The sequence below is a fragment of the Urocampus carinirostris genome, chromosome 9, assembly GCF_059441175.1.
Source record: "Urocampus carinirostris isolate Australia breed hairy pipefish chromosome 9, RoL_Ucar_1.0, whole genome shotgun sequence".
Lineage (NCBI taxonomy): Eukaryota > Metazoa > Chordata > Actinopteri > Syngnathiformes > Syngnathidae > Urocampus > Urocampus carinirostris.
The window spans coordinates 20,903,320-20,923,896 of NC_142357.1; the positions used below are offsets into that span (position 1 = coordinate 20,903,320).

Here is a 20,577-nt window from a genome sequence, read left to right on the forward strand (position 1 = left end):
TCCACGGACCACTCAGTGGTGATCATTATTTCTTTGCTCTCTTCTGACTATCCTCAGAGTCCAATTTAATTGATGAATTTGACTGACAGGATACACCAGCCTATCACAGTTGTACACACAGACAATCACGTATAAACAGCCCTCGGCAACCTGCCCCCGTCATAACATTGTTTGTGTGTTAGAGCGCTCGTCTTGGGATCAAGAGATCGCAGGTTCGATTCCCGGCTCCTCCGTGTTATATGTCGAAGTGTCCTTGGGCAAGACACTGAATCCCTAATGCCCCCAATAAGCAGGTCGGCGCCTTGCATGGCCGCTATTGGCGTGCGAGTGTGTGTGTGAATGGGTAAGTGTGAAGCACATGGTAAAGTGCTTTGGGAGGTCGTCATTGACGTGAAAAAGCGCTATGTAAATGCAGACCATTTACCATAACAGTATGCAAGATCAAAACCTGCTAATACCGAAACCAGGAGTAGTAAAGAGGGATTACTTTATTTCATGCGTATGCATTTGAGAATTTATACTGGAAATACCACTTTCCACATTTGTTAAGGGCGTTTTGTAAGTTTTTATTGGCATCTGAGTCCTCCCCTTTATAACAGAAAGCTAATTGACATGTTTTCTATTCAAATTATGTCATAGCTGCAGTGGGCTAAAACAAAAATGTTACACACAATAAAGTTTACATTTGCATCTATTCATCATTAGGAGCCCTCAAAAATATAAATAGAATGCTCTTAAATCACCCTGGCAAAAGGAAATACGCATAGCAAAGGTAAGTCGCTTGTAGGTAGATTTCTAAATATGTGCCATCATTCACTGCTCCCTCCTTTCACTTACTTCCTGTGAGGTCACATTCCACAAAAGCCCCCAGGGGAAGTTGCCTGGACATTGCCTGCCTAAAAATACTATCCCATCTTCTTTTGCCTTCCAAACGTTTTTTTCCATTGGTATCTTATCAAGGGAATCTTCAGATTCACATTGTGCTTTTCATTTTCTCATTAAAATAACATTACTATTTTGTTTTTATGTCGTGTGTCAACATATACGAACAGGGTTTTTGAACCAGTGTGCCTTGAGACATTGCCTTCGGTGCCAAAGGAAACTTCCCTATTATTATTATTATTACTATCATCATCATTATTATTATCATTTTAAAAAGGCTGGCTTTTTTTTTTCCAATGTCCGGTCAAGTAACTGTAACATGTAACAGGTGGCAAAACATAAGTTTTCTTTCTTTTGATATACTATACTAATATTTGCTCATGGGGTATTAAATGGACACATATTTAATGACTTATTTTATTTGATGAAGATGTTTTATATAGCCCACGAAAAAAATGGTAAGACAAATGGAATAAATTAAAAATATTTTGCATAATTTCAATTATTTGCCCAGCTTTTCCCAAGGTCTTTAGTTTTGTGGGTACGCGTAGCAGCCAGATGGCGAACTACGTACGCCTCATGTTAAGTAAAATTAATGAAAATTTCTTGATTTAGGAGTATTCAAAGAAATGTATGTTAGTTCATGTATTTTTTGCTTATAATTCAAATCAATGTAGTTTTTTTGACCACTAGAAGGCCCTAAACAAAACACAATGTCCCTTTGAAAGAAAAACATGAAACTGGTGCTGCAATCATATTTTAAACCTTTTTGACAGTGTGCCTGATTTTTTTTTATTTTTTTTTTTATGAAAAAGTATGCCTTTGCTCGAAAAGTTTAAAAATCAATCCACTGTACATGGCTTTGCCTATGCAATATATTACAACTTATGTCAAAACATATTTTTTTTGTTTTTCCGAGAACTTTTCCTAATCCAGGGGTCAGCATCAAGTGCCTCTTTGGCGCTCCCTTGAGGCTCACCGGCACTTTTTCAAAAATGTTTGATAATGAAAAATGATATTGTTTCTGTAGGAAGACAAACATTCTTTACGTTATCCAATTTACGTAGATATGAATAGTATAAACATGGTTTTCCAAAAACACATTTGAAGTCCCCGCATCTATGCCATTTTAAAGCTAATTACATAACGTTTTTTGTAAGGCTATTGATTGTATTACTTTTCAGACCTGTTATTGATGTTCACTCAACCAGAAAAGGCGTTTTGTGTGCATGAATTTGCTTAAACAGAATTATGGACTTTTGTTTAACATGCATTTTCCAGAAAATTCTGAAAGGAGTCACCAGAGAGAAAGTCCCTAGTGATATGGCACGGTAAATTCATGATGAATGGGTGCTTATGCCCAGCTAAAAGAAAGAGACGCCCCTCAACTCAAGAAGATCTTATGTCCTGGCCACCTAGCTTTCCAAAACTCACACCATGCGCTTGATTTTTGTGGAGATAGGTGAAAGCGCCCCCTGTTCCAAAATACATTGATTATCTGAAAACAAGCTGTTATTTTTCATTTCATTATTTTTCATCTCCATTTTTAATTTCATTGAAATTCTGGGACACGCTTAGCAAAAAATTGACTATCAGCTTGATGTGTCATGTGTCCAATGGTGCTCACATTGAACATTTCATGTAAAAATTGAGATTAAAAGCTTTCTGAATTTACTAGATGTTTTTATTTCCTTAGAGGTTTCCAAATTATTCAGTGTCAAAATGTGCCCAAGACTCTTAAAACAGCCTGTATACACAGTATGTGTTGCCCTTCTTATAAGGCTTATGTGAAGCTTTTAATGGTTTCTGGCTCCAAACACAAGTTTCTTTTCTGTCTACTATGGCTCTATCAACATTTTGGGTTGCCAACCCCAGGTCTTATCCCACCTGAAGTGCTGACAAAGGCAAAATGCAGAGACTGTATGTAACCTGATAGTGGCTTTTGTTCCTGTGTTTACCCTCCTGGCCTTCTTATCAGGCTAACTTTTACGAGGACTCATCTTAAGACTTCCTGGTTTGTCCGACCCACTTTTAAAACGATGACCTCATCCCCTCGGAGTGGGATGGGGGTTGGGTGTCAGCAGACTTCCCAAGTGATAAATTCGCCTGACACGCAGCCGCATACACATGAAAAAAAATGCATGACACAAATGGGTCGGGGGGGTCGGAGTTTTCTGTAAGTGCAGGAACTACACCGTAAAAGCTCACCATTGATGCCCACCAATTTTATTATCTTTGAACAGGTGGCCTGCTAATGCACATGCACGCAATGCGAAGAGTGCTTGGAAGTTCGGGAATCCGATTGCGGGGGTCTTGCACTGGCTTGCTGAGCTACATCCTGTGGGGGATGTGGGGGAGAGGTGTTTGTTGAGAGTGTGAAACCCCTGTTAAAGTCAGAAAAAAATGGATAATTCAATATTTAGATAAAATATCAATATTTGACAGGAAACACATCGTTGATCATAAAGCTAAATTATCGCGATAAATAAATTTAACACGATAAACAATTTGTTATTCTATAGCAAGATCCGTGTTTTTCGTCATTGCTCGATGCGGGCAGAACACACATGCTAGTGTAGGTGACCGAAAGGATCTGAGATTATCAATCAGAATTGTTAGCAAGAAATTGGTTGGAAAAACAAAATCTCTTTTTTTCTTTTTGACTCCAACCAGTAACAGTGTGATTCATAATGGATGAAAAACCCCATCTAGACAAGTTTTGTTTCAGTTTCTCTTTGTAGTATTAAAAGGACGTTTTGATGGACTTATGAAACATTGCTTATGGTAACAGATTATAACATTTAAATAAAATATTTGTATTATTTGATGTCTCTGTTGATTATGTTTAAATTGTTAATTGACTTGCGTAATTTATCTGTAAATTTACAAGTTATTCAAACAAAAATACAAAACAAAACTTGAATATATTTCTTTTTTGGGCCATGTTTAGTTTACCAGCTGGGAAAACTTTTCAATTCCTTGGATGATTTGAATCCTTGGTGAGCCGAGTGGCGAGCTACCCTGGACCAAGAATGCAGCCAGGATCCAATTCACCATAGAGCTCTGCATCAAGGTCGCAGTATGAATTGGATCATTCTCTGGATCTTGACTTTGTGAAACCAGCAATACCCATAGATTTGTCATTCCCTGAATTGTAAAACTTTGGAATAGTCTTCTTTGATTATCTGATGAACCCTTTTGTCATTCCTTTGAATTTGAAGAAGAAATTTGAATACAAATATAGATATAGGTAGATTCTATAATCTATTGGTGTGCATAAAAATACATAGATACTAATGATGGCCTTATCAACTGAAATTTCAGTAGGAAAACAGTCATTAAACTGAAATAGAAGTAAAACAGGGTTAGTAAACCAATATCATATCATCCTGGATTTTTCATCTAACACCTTAAACTAAACAAGAGTGTTTTGTACTTTAATTTGTGTTATATGTTGCCTACTGTCTTGTCCAATGTTTAATAAATTGCTGGCTTTTGTTCAGAATATTCTGACTCTGGTGTTGATTCTATTAATTTTACCACACATCAAACCTAGAACTAGTCCAATTGCTTTCCGCCCGCTCTTCCTTAATATCATTGGTGCTGCAAGAGTCTCACACTCACTGCGGAGAAAATAAAAAGTAATCCATCAACACACACCCAGGAAGCAAAAAAAAAACAGACAAACGCTTGTTTGTTTTCATTAATTAATATATTTTCTGCATTAAAGTTAACATAGTTTTCTTTTGTGCCACCCTTTTAATTTTTTCTCAGTAAGTATTTGATATTTTGTTATATTGACATGAGTAAAATTTAAGACTGTCTCTTGCAATAAATATCATAAAATAATAGAGCTTCACATAATAAATATTTTTTTGTACAAGAACAACAACCATTTTAACAGATTTTCTTAACCAAAATAGCCAGAATTCCTCTTTTTTTAGCATACAATGTAAAGGAAAGCATGAAGGGGAAGAGAAACATATTCCATGTGGATAAAAGAACGGGAAAAACAAATACTATGAGATGGATGTGCTTGTGTTAATGCAACATAAGCATGTGGGAGGTTTTTAGTGTCTAGCAACCGGTAAATCAAAAACGAACAAACAAACAAAAAGGATACCTGCAGGTAACAGCTACATCATTGCCCTAATAAGAAGCAGGGTTTCTCAAACTAATGGAGGAGCGCCAAGAATGTGAAGTTGCGATCTTTTGTACTTAATCATGTATTGAGAAGACATCTGCATGAGGTGTCAGTTTGAGAAAAGCGTGAACAAAAACAAGCAAGGTTTCTCTAAATTGAGGGTAAGGAGCAAAGAATGAAACCATTTTTAAAGGGTGGTCCATAAACTGGAATTGCATACTTTTGCATATGTTTGGTTTGAGTTTACAAGAGTAAAAATATTTCCATGGGGGTGTTTAGTCTGAGAAACCCTGCTCTGAAAAGTTACTCCTTCACAGGAAATAAAACAGAAGTAAAACGGTCCGGAAATCAGAGAAGACACTCCAGGAAAGACACGAGAGCGGTTAAGGCAAACACTGGTGTGTAAAAACACAATCTCGAACGAGAAACAGAACTTTTCAAATCGAGTGGTTTTTCTTCGAGGGAAGACGCGGGAGGTGCTTGCTAGGTTTCATCGCTGTCCTTATCGTCCGTTGCGAAATTTTCACGAGAACGTTTGGGGTTCGATCAGGAGGGTTTCTCCTGGTTCTGCTGGGCCCAGCTCTCCAGTTTGCAGTACACAGTGTTGGAGTTCTTGCACCGGCAGCCGGGCCTTCGCACCCGGTCGTAACATCCCTGGCAGGCCTTGAGGCAGCCCTTAACCGGCGGGTAGCACAGCAGGCAGGGGAAGAGTACCGACATTAAACCCATGCACAGGAAGCGCGAGCAGCAGTGCGAGTGCGACGGCGAGCAGGGGTGGTCGGCACAAGAGTCCCCCTCGTCGTCGTTGGAGCAGTGGTAGAAAATGCCCTTGACCAGACACATGCAAGTGCCGTGCTCAAGGGCGCTCTCTGCCGAGCACAAGCACTGCCCGTTGCAAGCCAGGCACGAGGGTAAGCTGCGGGGCGCTGTGCACTCGCCGCACTTGCATTTTCCGCAACGCTCGCAGATGAACTGGTGCCCGCCTGCGACGGCAGCACCCTCAGGAGGTGGAGCCCCAACTTTGGCGAGGCCCGAAAAGTCCGACTTGCTCTTGAGCGGGACCTGCTGGATGACCACCGCTGGCCCATTGGCCTTTGGCTGAGTCCGGACGGGACGCGGGTTGCAACCTGGCCGGGCAGGCGGCGAGCGCGCTAGGAGTCCCTGCTCGGAGGAAGCGCTGCTGTTGCTCCCTGAACTGGCCGCACTGCCTGTGCTGGTGGAGCGGCTCAGAACCGGTACCCGAACACTACCGCCCCAATGGTGGCCGCCCGAGGGTCGGTGCTCATAGTTGTTGTTCACATTGACCAGAATGACCTCATGAGTCCTCTCTTGTTTTTCATGGGGCCGAGGCGGCATGCGGGGCGCAGGCGGGCGTCGAGCTCCTGCCACGGACGGCCCTTCCGTGTATTCGTTGCTGGAGCGGATGGCCTTGATCTGGTCCAGGGAGAGGATGGCGGCATGCTGGAACTCCCGCTCGTAATCCGACCTCTGGCGGCTCTCGAGGGAGGGCTGCTGGATCACCACTAATGAACCGCCGGGGCCATGTTGACTTTGGAGCTCCATCTGGGGGGATCACCACTTCCGACATTCACCGTGGACTTGGCATGCATCGGAAAACCTGCGCAGACGGGAGCAATCGGTCACTTTGAGTTCGTTTGACAAGTATGACAGGGGGCTTAAGTAGCTTTTCCAGTCTGCTTGACCCATACGGTCCTTCTCTTAAGGAAACAGCAAAAACTAATTTTAGGACCATGAAATGATCACCAGCAACCACAGCTAAAAATTGCCTACATCCTTTGCTAAACATATCTTTTCACAGCAAAATTACCCGTGTTAGATTACCACTATAAAGTGTTTCTGTATGCCCACACCAACGAGGGTTAATCCTACAATTTCCGTAGTGTTCCATTTTATACTTGAGACTATTAATTTTCAACTCCAAACAGTGGAGGACTTGTTAAAATAAAGGGTGTGAATTAAGCTTTTTTAGTATTAATTAACACTGACGATCTTGCTGTGTAAATACATTATAATTCGTAAATGATTCAATCCTGCCCCAAACCCAAAAGGCTGATTTTACAAATATACAATGTGATGCTAATCAAATAATAGATACAAGAAAAGTTTTTATTGGTGCACACACTAATGAGCTTTAATATAACACTTCATACGTTTACTTTTTCTTTTTAAATAAACCTTTATACTTTACTAGTATTGTTCCAATACAGAGGACGTTGCTGTGTACCCCTTTTAGGACATTGGAGATTGTGTCAATTAAGCCCCACCCCAAAAGCTATCTTAAAAATACACAATGTTATACAAAATAAAAAATACATACAAGAAAAGTGTTTATATGTGTACACAATAATGAAGGTTGGTTTATTTAACTAAATCTTTATACTTAGTTTGTTTTGATCAAGAAAAGCACAGTTTAAAAAAAAAAGCAAACTGTTCAGTGGGGAAATAGTAAAACCTTGAAAGGCGTTGAACTAATTTTACAGAACACTCAACGTTTAAACAACTCTACGCAAAAGAAAGACACAAAAACGTTAGGAAGGATTTTTAGAGAGTTAGTGTGGATACATATAAGCACGTTGTTTGTGTGGCCATTGTGTTGTAACTTGGAAAAATGTTAGCAATCACTCTGTACTTTCTACCTTTTGTTAAGTGTACACGAGGGCCCCAACAACTGCAGCTGGTAATAAATTCCCGTCTTAGACTCACTCCTGCTTATTAAAACGATTTAGTGGAACGGAAATGGTAGAACTGGCCATAATAAACGTTTAGTTCAGACCACACTGGAGTTGTGACCTCTATTCCATTTAGCAATTCAAGATGCCCGATTTGCTTTTTGGTTTCACTGTGGAGCATGAACAGGAACAGTTCCCTTGTGGGAATCCATCTACAACTACAATACTACGTTTTCGGTCACCAGAAATCGACTAAGAAACAACAATCCCCCCCTTCTCAATACGCACGCATTGCAAAAAGTCCAACCGGGGGCCCGCTAGCAAACACTTCCCCTCGCTCATTTACATCTCTATGACTAGTTAACATTTAAATGCAAGCGCGGCTGCGAAATGAGGGCAGCGACTAAATGAGCCGCCTTGCTTAGTATTCTTGCACGTACCCCCACTGGAAAAAAGGGGCTGGGAGGAAATGAAGGAAAAAAACAAAAGCAAAAAAAGCCTCAAGGTCAATACAAGTTCTGAAAAAAACTTGAAAATGTCACAGAACTCGTACAGAAACACAGTTTATGACAACTGAAATACATGACGGACACGAAAACTTTGGAAAGTATGTTGAGTTTTCTCTGTTGCAATTTTGACATTTGTCAAATGACCAATGCTCTTTATTTTCCGCACCCAAACATGCATTTTCTCTTCATTTTGAACACAACTGTGTTTAAATATTTGCGCATCAAACACCTTATGTCATTACTGCGTTTTTGGGTATGTTTTATGCCAAACGTTGCAAGGGTCGCATGCAAGTTGCAAAAGCGCCGCAAAATGAAGACAGCAGTTATTCTCTTTCGCACCCCTAGTGAAAAATAAAAGTGTGGGGAATGAAGAGAAAACAAAACAAAAAAAAGCCTCAAGGTCAATCTGATCCCTAAAACAACACTTGGCAATTTCAAAGAGCACATTAAAACCCAGTTACACAACTATGTAAGCGAAAAAAAACAGTCACATATGGGAAAAATGTTCATAAAATACGAACACTTTTGACATGGGTCAAATGGCCCACGCTCCCTATTTTTCCCACCAATGAACACGCGCACTTAGTTTTTTTAACCAATATTTGAAGGTCGATACAAGTTCTGAAAAACTTAAAAATGTAACACAACATGTAAAAAACAAAGTTTACGCATTTTTTTTGCAAGCAAAAGACACAAAATCGTTACATATGGGGAAAAAATACTTGTTAAAGACTAAATATTTTGATATTTGTCAAACAGCCCACGCTCTGTATTTTCCCACCCATAAACTACACTCGCGTTTTATTAGTTTCAAACAAACCTGTGTTCTAATATTGGAAAATCAAACTGCATGGGAGACACAGAACAACGCACTTTTTTACTCAGCCGCACCTTTATATTACAAGTACAGACTACATGTATATAACATTTACCTTTTCTATGGCATATTTTATGGGATCGTATCCTTGATTTAAAGTTCTTACCTAAATACTGTAAACCGGTGTTGCAAAGAAAACATAATTTACTGTTACTGACAGTAAAGACAATCTTGAACGCGCATATTGCGTGTTTATGACAAATGTTGCGTGCAAATCGCTAAAGTTATGAATGAAAACAAGCGCCGTTACGGTTGGGGCAGGGGGGATGGGTGTTTGTCCCATGCAAAAGCCGCAGAAGGACGCATGCATCCACGCGTGGAACCACCGCCGAGGAAAGGGAAAAACTCGCTTCTGGCTGACTTTAATGTCTTTACGCGTGTCGCAAAGTCACGCGCAACGTTCGAAATGTATTTTCGAATGTGCCTTTATGTGTATAACGTGCACAAAGGCGAATATTTACCTATATGCGTGCGTCCGTCGGCTGGAATCCATAAAGCAAGCAGTTTAGCGAGAATCCATCCAGAAACGAAGCGCGTAGTCTCCCCCACGCCACACCACGCACACGCAGCATTCACAGCCTGCTAATCCAAGTCCGCGAATCCTCGTTAATTCCTTCTTTTTTATGCGAAAGTTCCCGTCCCGTGTGTAAACACAAAAGAATGGAGGAAAAGCGAGTAAATCCAAAACCTTGTCCGGTTGCGCACTTTTTTTTTCTACACGGGCAAGAGGCGGGCCGATCTCCGGCCAGTCCTGAGTGGAAATCCGTGCGTGGAAGTGAGCGCAGAAGGGAGAAAAGTGAGACCGAGCGTTCAAAAGGAGAATGGAATCTAGATCCAAAAAGCGTGTGCTCCTGCAGGCTTCGTCAAGGTTTGGCTTGGGCTCGCCAGCCCACTTCCCTTCTCGCTTGGTTGTGAGCTGTGAATGAATGAGGACGGGGGGCCCCCGCAGTGTTTGCTGCAGGGAGTGGCCCCTCCCACTTGGCCATTGAGGCCCCTGAAAAAGGATACATCGCATCCGCTCCTGATTCATTGGGCAGATGTGTTCAAAACCCGTTAAGGTGGACCGGACGGACCTGGGCGGACCGGACCGGAGGGCTGTTTCCGTTCTTGTGTCTTTTTGGTGAATAATCAAGTGACGCACTGTGATCAACATAAACACGCGCCACTTCCTTGAGTGCTTTTGTCATTTAGAGTTAGGAGGACTCATCAGGGAACTTTTTGTACTGGAACATGTTGTAAAAACGTGTTTCCAGGTGACCCTAGCAAAAGTCAGCGTTACTCATCCCTTGTATGTATTTCTGGTCAGTTTGGATTAAAAAACAGGAACATCTGATGTGTCACCTAAAAAAGAGTAGTACTTTCCTTTAACTTTATTAATTTGTTGCAGTCCTACATTTTAAAATAAACACATGCGATTTAGGAAAAAGACAAAAGTGAATTTAATACATTTTGTAAATCACATATGCATACCAGTCAACTGCTCGGCCAATTATGAGACCACAATCAACACGATAACACAATATGGCACCTATTTACCCACAGCAAGACAGACTATGTAGAATATATATAGCGCTTTTTCAAGTCAATGAAGACCTCCCAAAGCGCTTTACAATGAGCTTCACACTTACCCATTCAGACACACACTCACACACCAATAGTGAGTCAGCCATGCAAGGCGCCTACCTGCTTATTGGGGGCATTAGGGATTTAGTGTCTTGCTAAAGGACACTTTGACATACAAGCTGGGAATCGAACCTGTGACCTCTTGATCCCAATATTAGCAGCCAATATTAGCAATCCACAATGGCTTTGTTGTCTGCTACCAGTGAGGATCTGTACATATAATATATATATATATATATATATATATATATATATATATATATATATATATATATATATATATATATATATATATATATATATATATATATTGTGCGGCACAGTTCATGTCATGGGAACCTGTCGTGGGTTCAAATCCAGCTCCAGACTTCCTGTGCGGAGTTTGTATGTTCTCCCCGTGCTTGCGTGGGTTTTCTCCGGGCACTCCGGTTTCCTCCCACGTTCCAAAAACATGCATTTCAGGTGAATTGGCCGGTCCAAATTGTCCCTAGGTGTGAATGAGCGAATGAGTTGTCTGTCACTGTGTGCCCTGCGATTGGCTGGCAAACAGTTTAGGGTGTCCCCTGCCCACTGCCCGGAGATGGCTGGGATGGGCTCCAGCCTCCCCGCGACCCTAATGAGGATAAGCGGTAAGGCTAATGAGATGAGATGAGATATATATATATATATATAATATACATATATCTCATCTCATCTCATTAGCTGTACCGCATATCCTTATTAAGGTCGCAGGGATATATATATATATATATATATATATATATATATATATATATATATATATATATATATATATATATATATATATATATATATATATATATATATATATATATATATATATATATATCGTCCAATGCTGAGCCAAATAGGTCGACTTATCAATCCTTGCCCAAAAGCCGTACAATGCTTAACTTACACCTTAAAGTTTTGTTACTTGAAAAAATGTGTACTCACAAACCGTATGAGGAAAAAACAAGGTAATTTTTTTCTTTCTCTTTGTTCGGCCCAGTACCAAACAACCCACGGACCGGTATCAGTACATGGCCTGGCGGTTGCCGACCTCTGCTCTATCAGACACATAGTGTTTAAATAACACACACGGTCCCTTTAAGAAAGATGGTTGAAGTGATTCAATTAAAGTGGAGATATTTATTTAATAAAGGTGACTACTTTTACAACTGAAAAACGGGAAAAAGACTGCAGATTTGTATGAATATGTTTTCATATTACTTTAATACTGTACCAAACTTTTAATAGTCCTGTTGACCTAGTTTTTAAGGACATCTTAGTACAAATTACATGGAAATGTGAATAAAATCAACATTTCAGCTTTTCTACTTTTGGGACCAATCTTAGTCGTCATAAATGTTAAAAAAAAAATATTTTTGGAATTTTTTTTTTCTGGCGTTTTAACAATTAGGTGGTGGGTAATTTTGAACTTAGGTCAATGGAGCGTTAATCACATTTAGTCCGCCTTAAAAAAATGTATATTATAGATCACTTAAAGTTTTTTTTTTAATGGAATATGGGGGCGCACTTGCCATTGTTTTACACATTATTTTTACTGCTTTTACGAGATTTTGAACATGTGTAAAGCATTCTCATTACCTGGTGCGGTTATATGAAAATGAAAATTACGTGAAAGATCAGCTAAAGTTTATATTTGTTGATTAAAAAGAGCACACAAGCTTTATGAGGGAAACCTGGATTATCTCAATTCTATTTAACACGACTAAATTATTCTATGTAATTTCTCAAAACTTCATTTTTAAGCGTTGCATTAAATGCAATATTTAACTCTAAAGTAACTCAAATACATGGAACATTTACATCGAATTTAATTAGTTAAGGTCAATGTTTAGGGGTGGGTTATTTGTGGAACGCCTGTTGCTCATATAAATTCCGGTCCACCTTAAAAAAGAAGAAACGGGAGTGGGAGGGGTGAGCCGGAAAAGCCCTGACCCACGTACACGCGCACACGCGCGCTCCCTCAGCTCAATTGGCCCCTCCCCCACCCGTGTCCCCGACTGTCTGCTTTGATTGGTGCGGCGGATGCGCCACATCCGGAAATTCAATACAAAGTCAATGAGGCCGCCATTGAAATGGGACAATCTATACAGGAGGGCACGACGCGACGCTAAGCGGAGAGACTGTCACAAAAAGGGTACATAAAAGACAGAGGGGGAGAGTTTGGAGCACGTTTTGTGACTGATGAAGTCACAGTTGCTGATTTTAAAGAAAACGACAGATGGCCGGAAACGATGCGTGGACCACAAACAAAATGGAGGACACGTTGGACTGATTCACACTTTGTGTGATCGTGTTGTGTTTTTAATCATATAACACATGTAGAAAATTATCCTGGGAAATTTGATATAATAATTTAGAGGTGGTGTGCGTAATTTGAGGTCCCCTTACAACGTTTAAAACTAAATATTGTCTCCACTAGGTATGTGTTAGCAATTAGTTCAAAGAGCATTTACATATTTTTTCACAGAACCAATCTGCTTTTATTTTACTCTGATCACCAGTGTTCCATACATGGAACACATTAGCCTGGAGGACAGTAGACAGGTGGTGGGGGAGAGGGGATTTCAGGTGCACGATAAAGGTTTTTTTATTCTACGAGGAAAAAAGGTCAAAGTAAATTAATACAGTCCGAATGCAAACCCTACCCCCCCCCAAAAAAAGATGAAAACATGTTTACTTGTGCGTGTCCAAGACAGACACATACATGCACACGCTATACAAATGGTAGTCTGCATTTATAAAGCGCTTTTCAAGTCAATGATACCTCCCAAAGCGCATTACAATGTGCTTCACACTTACCCATTCACACACCAATAGCGACCATGCAGCCATGCAAGGCGCCGACCTGCTTATTGGCAGGGTTGGGTAGTGTTACTTTAACTGGGTTACTTTCAATTACTTTTGGATTACTCCAATACCAAATATGCTAATAAAAGACAAAAGAAACTAAATATGAATAAGATTACTAAATTTTGTGTAGGCTTGGGGAGTAACGGAATACATGGAACGGCAAAAATGATGTTGGCGAGCTGTTTGGATTTATTTTCATTTTGTTTCTGTCGCATTTTATGTTAGTTTGGCTGGAGATCAAAGCCAGGAGAGAAAGCTTACCACGTGTTGTGAGTCATAATTTTATTCATATTTAGTTTCTTTTGTCTTTTATTAGCATATTTGGTATTGGAGTAATCCAAAAGTAATTGAAAGTAATCCAGTTAAAGTAACCCTACCCAACCCTGCTTATTGGGGGCATTAGGGATTCAGTGTCTTGCCCAAGGACACTTTGACATATAACACGGAGGAGCCGGGAATCGATCCCAAGACGAGCACTCTACCCCCTGAGCTAAGCAGTTTGACAGGAATGATGATTTTAGCCAGAAGATGGCATTAGCAAGTAGAATATTTAGAAGTTACACCACCTTTGATTAAAAGATTCAGATATTAATGATATTTATAGGGACACTGTGCAATATTGTACCTCTAAATGTCACATTCAGTAGGTATGCACCAAATTTTTGCCACTGTAAATCTTTGTCCAAAAATGTTCAAATATCCCTTCGCTCTCACATTTGTGATAGGCGCTAGCCGTACTTTGGCGAACGTTTAACTTGCCAACACTACATAGCTTACTTATTACAGTTGAGCAGTTCTAATTTGTAAACACACACTTTATTTTAATGTACAGGTGAAAACATTTGTTGCCCTGGAGAGGGATGGGTGCCACCAGGCTGTACTTGCCCGAAATACACCATAGGAAATGGTGTCCCAACAACCCTAGTGGTTAAGGAATCCTACCAACTGACCAATTATTTCACCAATTAATGTGTCTTTGCCCCCCAAAAATACAGTAAAGTAAAAACTCAAAGTCCCAGTATGTAACATTTGACCACTAGATGGCAGTGTATTGTCTAGGTAGCAGCAAGATGCCAAACAAACATGGTGCCGACTTCTAGGTTGGGATTCCACTATGTAAAAGAAATACAAATTTGTTGACCTATGATTTTTCCAAACATTGGTATAATAGTTCATGTATTTTTGCCTAAAACTCTAATTAACGTTTTTTTTTTTTTACCAAATTAAAGTTTTGTTTACCACAAAGAGGCACTAAATATTATACCTTGTCCCTTTCACAATATGGTTTGAAAAATCAAAATAAAGACATGAATAATTTGAAATTACAAAAATATATGAAACTCAAGAGTCTTTTAATGCCTTTACAGAGCAGAGGTCGAAACGTCATCACCACAAAGTTTGTTTTTAAACAAAGCCGCAAGTAATTGTATGATGTGAATGTGAACAAAACAGCCTTACTCAAAAATTCACAACAAATGTTTTTCCCAGGTAAATTAGGATCTGGTTTAGCTAAAGAGCGGGATGATGTTTCAGGCGTAAAAAAATCAGCGACCAAATGATGAAGATGCTGTATCTCAGGATCAGGAGGCTTCTCTTACCACTGGTAACCTGGAGAAGGATGGGTGCCGCCAGGCTGTACACGCCCAAGACACAAGTACAAGGTTCTCAAACTCAATTTGAGCCAGATCGGATTTTACACCCAAAAAGCCTTAAAAACACCCGCTGTTCTCAGACAGCAGTTTTAAAAAATGGATGACGCCATATGGTGTCGTACAACTGAAACTAATGCTAAAAAGCACAAGGTAGAATACAAGCTACAGAGACTCAAATTGACCAAAATTTACTCCTCAATATTTTTCCCTACCCTTTAGAGGTTTTTGGGTACTTGTAGCAGCAAGATGGCAGACTACTGTGTTAGCAGGAAGGCTGGTAACTGGATTTGAACCCATGACCTCAGAACTGTGCCACGCACGCTCTAACCACTGCCCTGCCGTGCCACCTCATGAATATATGTTAATGCCAATTTAAATAATTTTGACTGCTACGCTAGTTGATATCGATTGACAGCTGCGGATACAGTCCGAAAACAAGTGTCTCAACCTCAACCTCGGCACATTGTGTTACTTTTCTGTACTAGACATTTCCCCGCTGATTTTTGGTTTTTAAACGTTAATAATTTACGGGATTTAATCAATTTTAATGGTTATTTAAGCCTTTGGCTTAAAGTCCGGTGCAGCTTGTGCAAAAATCAAATTGAGTTTCTTCCCTAGATTTGCGCATGTGGATCTTAATCAAATGCGGCCTGTAGTACGGAATTTATGGTAGTTTGTGTTACACACTTATGAAATCGGGTTACAAATATGGGAAGACGTGTTTTTCTCCCTCTTAGGGATGGACCGTGGCAATCTAGAAACCTTAAATCAAGTCATGTTTATTTGTATAGCCCTTAATCACAAGCAGTCTCAAAGGGCTGCACAGACCGCATATTATTGCAAACCACAGACTATTATGACACCATCCCCTGATCTAAAACCTATATGAGGGCAAGGAAAAACTTCAACATGAGGAAAATGAAGAAATCTTGAGAAGGGACCGCAGATGAGGTAATCCCGCTTCCAGGATGACCAGGTTGCAATGGATGTTGCAATAACAAATAATACACAGGTATTGAAAAAAGATATTTTTCTCAGTCCATAAAAAATATGTTTTTTATTGCTCCTTGATATGATAAATATCACATTAAATTTCCATGATGATGATACTTGTGTGCACACACTCCCACGATTAATAATCTAAAAAAAGGAATTAATGATGCTGGACTTTCTATTGTTGATGTCGACATAGGCTTGCCTGCTGGATAATGTGTTTTACATAATGGGAAAACTCAAATCCGGCGTGTGGTCAGAAAGGAGGCGGTATAGAAGGCAGAGTGTTTCCAGTGCCGGCGTGCCGTTGCTGGTATGCGTCGTAAGACTGCAAGAGCGTGGCGGGGATTCGTGGCCTGACGGTGGCGAGGGCGCTCCGGAAGTGCCTGGCGTCCACGTGCTCGGCTTTCATGTCCTCCTGCAGGGCCAGCAGGGCGGCCTCTCTGCAAACGGCCGTTATCTGGGACAGGAAGCAGACAAACACACTCGGTCACACGGGCAGCCCATTGTGAGGGCCAATCGAAGCTAGTGACGCACTGCAAAAAATGCATGTGAAAAATGTGATGCAGGATCCTCGTGCAGTGCAGATTGACCCTGTGGTGCTATACAACCCACATTTTTTGTGAAAACTAGGAAAAAGAGGAAAGGTAAGAATTGATTTTTTATAGGTTAATGTTATTTATTTATTTTTATTTTTTTCCAGAAATTTTGCAAAGGTAAAAAATGCATACTAATTTCTTGAGTTTAATTGTTATCAATTTAAGTGATGGAATTTTGGATTAACATGTCATCTTTAAAAGGAGACAGAGAAAGGAGGGTGTGATTTATACCAGTGGTCTCAAACTCTATTTACTTGGGGACTGCCACGACCCCTAGGTCTAGGTGAGGTTCAGGGATTTTAAACCCCCCCAAAAAAACGCTGATTATAACATTCCACTTTGCTAAAATAACTAAAAAAACAAAAACAAAACACAATACCCAAAATTTGATCTGAAAAAGAAAAAAAAAACACACCAAGAAATAATATGAAAGTCAATCAATCAATCAATCAATCAATCAAACCAACCAACCAACCAATCAAACAATCAATCAATAATAAAGCGGTACATCATTTGTAATGGGCTCGAATTACATCAGAGGGACAGTGTGTATTATTTGACCACTATATGTCCCTAGATTGTGTGGTGCAACCAAAAACGAGTGCAACAAAGCACAAGGAAGAATACCAACTACGGATACTCAAAGTAACCAAACTGGACCATTTTCTCCTTTTTTTTTTTCAGGCCAGCCTCTTGCGAGATATTTGTTTTCTTTGGTAGCAGCAAGATGGCGGTCAATTATGTCAGCTACTTTTAGGTGAGGCAAAAGCTGTAGGTTTCCTTTTAAGGTGAGATTTGGGTATTTTTAAAAAGGTTGTAAAAAGTAAAGTGGCCGTTGAACACTTGGATTTTTTGTTAACCTGCAACCATTATTTTTACTATCTTACCTCATTGTAGTTTGTTGTTCTGATTATGCACAATTCACATCATGCTATTCTTTGATTTCCACACCCTTTAGGGCAGATCTGCTTTTTGTAACTGAGGAGAATTAATAAAAGAGGGTCTTAGGGGAGGGCCTTTAAAACATGGTGGTCTTTCGAAAGACTATTCTCCCTGTCCTCTTTGCAAGTTCAAATCCCACTGATGTCTTTACTCCTTATTTTGAGTTTCTCTGCTTGTGTATGTTTGGATCCCTTAACCACTGGGGCCGTAGGGGCACCATTTCCTGTGGTATGTCTCGGCAATACAGCATGGTGGCACACATCCCTCTCCAGGCCAACCTATGTCTACTCAAGTTTAAACATATCAGCTATCAATTTATGGCATATTTCCTTCATTTTACCTGCAGTAGAATAGAAGTACAATGAGGAAAAAAATAATTGGAAATTTTGGAAAAACTAAACTTTTGTAATCGTAAAAAAAGATTTGACACAATCAGTTCTTAGAATAGGAGATGTTACCGTATTTTCAGCACTATAAGGCGCACCGGGTTATAGGGCGCACCCCCAAAAGATAGTTTTTGGTCCTATATTTTCCATACATATGGCCCACCGGATTATAAGGCGCTACAATGGGAACGTCGACAAAACAGTCAGATAGTTCAGTCACACTTATTACCCCCTTATTATTCCGAAAGCTTGCAAAGAAGCAAATACGTGTCTCAGACATGTACGGAAACAGTGTCTGTACAATGTCACCAACCTCTCAAATGCATCGTTCCAAATATCATTCGGAAGGTTAAAGTCTTGGGATTCAAGAAATGCCAAACATTTCTTAGTTTCCATTTTATTTTTTGCTGGCAACTGTGTGGACAGCAAAGTAAGAATTTTATTGTTCAGGGAAACGGGGTTCTTACCGTGCATATGACAATAAACACTTTGAATTGAATTTAGTTTAAAAATAGACTCATCACAGAAACATCAAGATCGTTCTAAAACAAGATACCGGGAAAATATAAAGCCGCATAGCTCACCTAAGTTCTCTTGCAGCCATCATGTTCAATAATGATACGTAACCATGGTCTTCTTACAACCGTGAGTGTAGTAAATCCAGGAGAGTAAAATATTTACAAATACAGAATAGTAAAAAATGTTTTCTCTATGCCGTAGTGGAACCCAATGTGTGATTCACTTTGTTTCGCCCCTTTAGCCTATGCCAGCCTGTAAATCAGGGGTGTCAAACTCATTTTAACTCGGGGGCCACACGATAGAACAAACATTCTGTCGGGGGCCGGAATAGTAGATGAAAGAGAAAGAAAAAAAGAGAAAGAAATAAGAGAAAGAGGGGGGAAAAGGAGAGAGGGCGGGACAAATGAATAAAAAGAGAGAGAGGGAAAGAGCGTGAGAAACAAAAGATAAAAAGTCATAAGAGAGAGGGAAAAGAAAGGGAGAGGAAGAAAGAAATCCAAAGAGAAATAGAAAGACAGAAGGAGAGAAAAGAGAAAAGAAAGCGCGAAGGGTATGAATAGAGAAAGATAAGAGAGAAAAGGAAAAAAGGAAGTTAGAGCAAAATAGGTTAAAAGACATAGAAAGAGAAAGAGCGACAAAATAATAGAAAAAGAGAGACAGAGACAGAGGGGGAGAAAAGGGGTGGAAAAGTAGGAGAGAGAGAGAGAGAGAGAGAGAGAGAGAGAGAGAAATAAATACAAGTACAGTGTCTTTGTGAGAGGCACCTGGCTTTGGCAACATCAAGTTGACCTATTTCAACCTGCAGCTTGTTTTTATCTTGCGCTTCTCTGGTTGTTGTCTCGCGGGCCGCTTTCAATCCCTTAGCGGGCCTGATTTGGCCCGCGGGCCGCCTGTTTGACACCTGTGCTGTAAGTGATCAAAAGGATCCGCCCCCTTTACCTCCGAATAACTTTAGCCAATAGTGACTGATTCAAATGATGATTGACACATTGGTTAGGGAATGAAACGCCAGTATATAAATCCCAGCATACACCGCGGACTACTTCGCCTTCGGGGGAAAATCTAGTCGGCGGCTGCTTGCCTTAGTTGCAAGACTTTGCGACTTAATATTGATCCATATATAAGGCGCACTGTATTATAAGGCGCATGGTCAGCTTTTGAAAAAAAATTAAAGGCTTTTAGGTGCGCCTTATAGTGCGGAAAATACGGTATTTTAAAGTTTTAAATCAATGAGCAACCTTTCAGATAGAAAAAGCCTCAAGAGTGAACAAAACTATCAATCTCGGTTACTGTATGTCCCCCCCAAAACATTTTGATTGCTAGCATTGCACTTCCGGGGCTTGATCCGGGATCTTCTCCAGAGCGTAGCGTTCCGCCGGGGTCCTCTGAAGGCAGACTTGATCTAACAGGATTATGTCTGCTTCCAAAGCAGCTCGTTGTCACTCAAATATGTGTTGAGGCAACATTTGGGATGTGGCCGTGTCTAAAGTGCAAACACGGCCTCTTTGCTTTGAATTACACGCATTTAAGACGGGGAGCTTTCAGACACGGCAAGTCCGCGGAACTCTTGCAGGAAAGAAATTTATTTCTAAGGTCCTCTCTCATAATCCCAAAGGACTCCAGATAGAATTATTGGCATGCTTGAAAATGGCAGTGATAAGTTTGTTAATATTAGACAAGTGCAAAGGAGATTTCATGGAAGTCCAGGTACTTTTTCTGAATCACTGTTGTTCGTTGCTCTGACTATTGCGCCATTTTCTCAATCGGCCAATCATTGCTGTTCTTTGACATCCACATCCTTTAGATATTACCGTAAATTCCGGACTATAAGCCGCTACTTTTTTCCCAAACGTTCATATTCAGTATTCAGTTTCAGTT

The 20,577-nt window shown here is 40.2% G+C and overlaps 2 protein-coding genes across 2 annotated transcripts in view; both read right to left on the reverse strand.

The window, feature by feature from the left end:
- Positions 1 to 4,572: 4,572 nt before the first annotated feature.
- On the reverse strand, positions 4,573 to 10,201 carry spry1 (sprouty homolog 1, antagonist of FGF signaling (Drosophila)). Its single transcript, XM_088344836.1, has 2 exons — positions 9,564 to 10,201; positions 4,573 to 6,644 (listed from the first exon to the last, which is right to left on the reverse strand). The coding sequence occupies exon 2, from the start codon at positions 6,587 to 6,589 to the stop codon at positions 5,573 to 5,575; it is 1,017 nt and encodes a 338-aa protein (XP_088200962.1). The 5' UTR covers positions 6,590 to 6,644; positions 9,564 to 10,201; the 3' UTR covers positions 4,573 to 5,572.
- Positions 10,202 to 16,232: 6,031 nt separating this feature from the next.
- Positions 16,233 to 20,577, reverse strand: part of afg2a (AAA ATPase AFG2A) — a 195,670-nt gene continuing 191,325 nt past the window's right edge. The window contains exon 17 of the mRNA XM_088344838.1: positions 16,233 to 16,713. Coding sequence (XP_088200964.1) covers positions 16,510 to 16,713 — 204 coding nt within the window. The 3' untranslated portion in view covers positions 16,233 to 16,509. The remainder of the gene's footprint in view (positions 16,714 to 20,577) is intronic.

Bases quoted from the DNA above. Each gene is read 5' to 3' on its own strand.
- spry1 (XM_088344836.1), bottom strand. From the start codon at position 6,589: ATGGAGCTCCAAAGTCAACATGGCCCCGGCGGTTCATTAGTGGTGATC.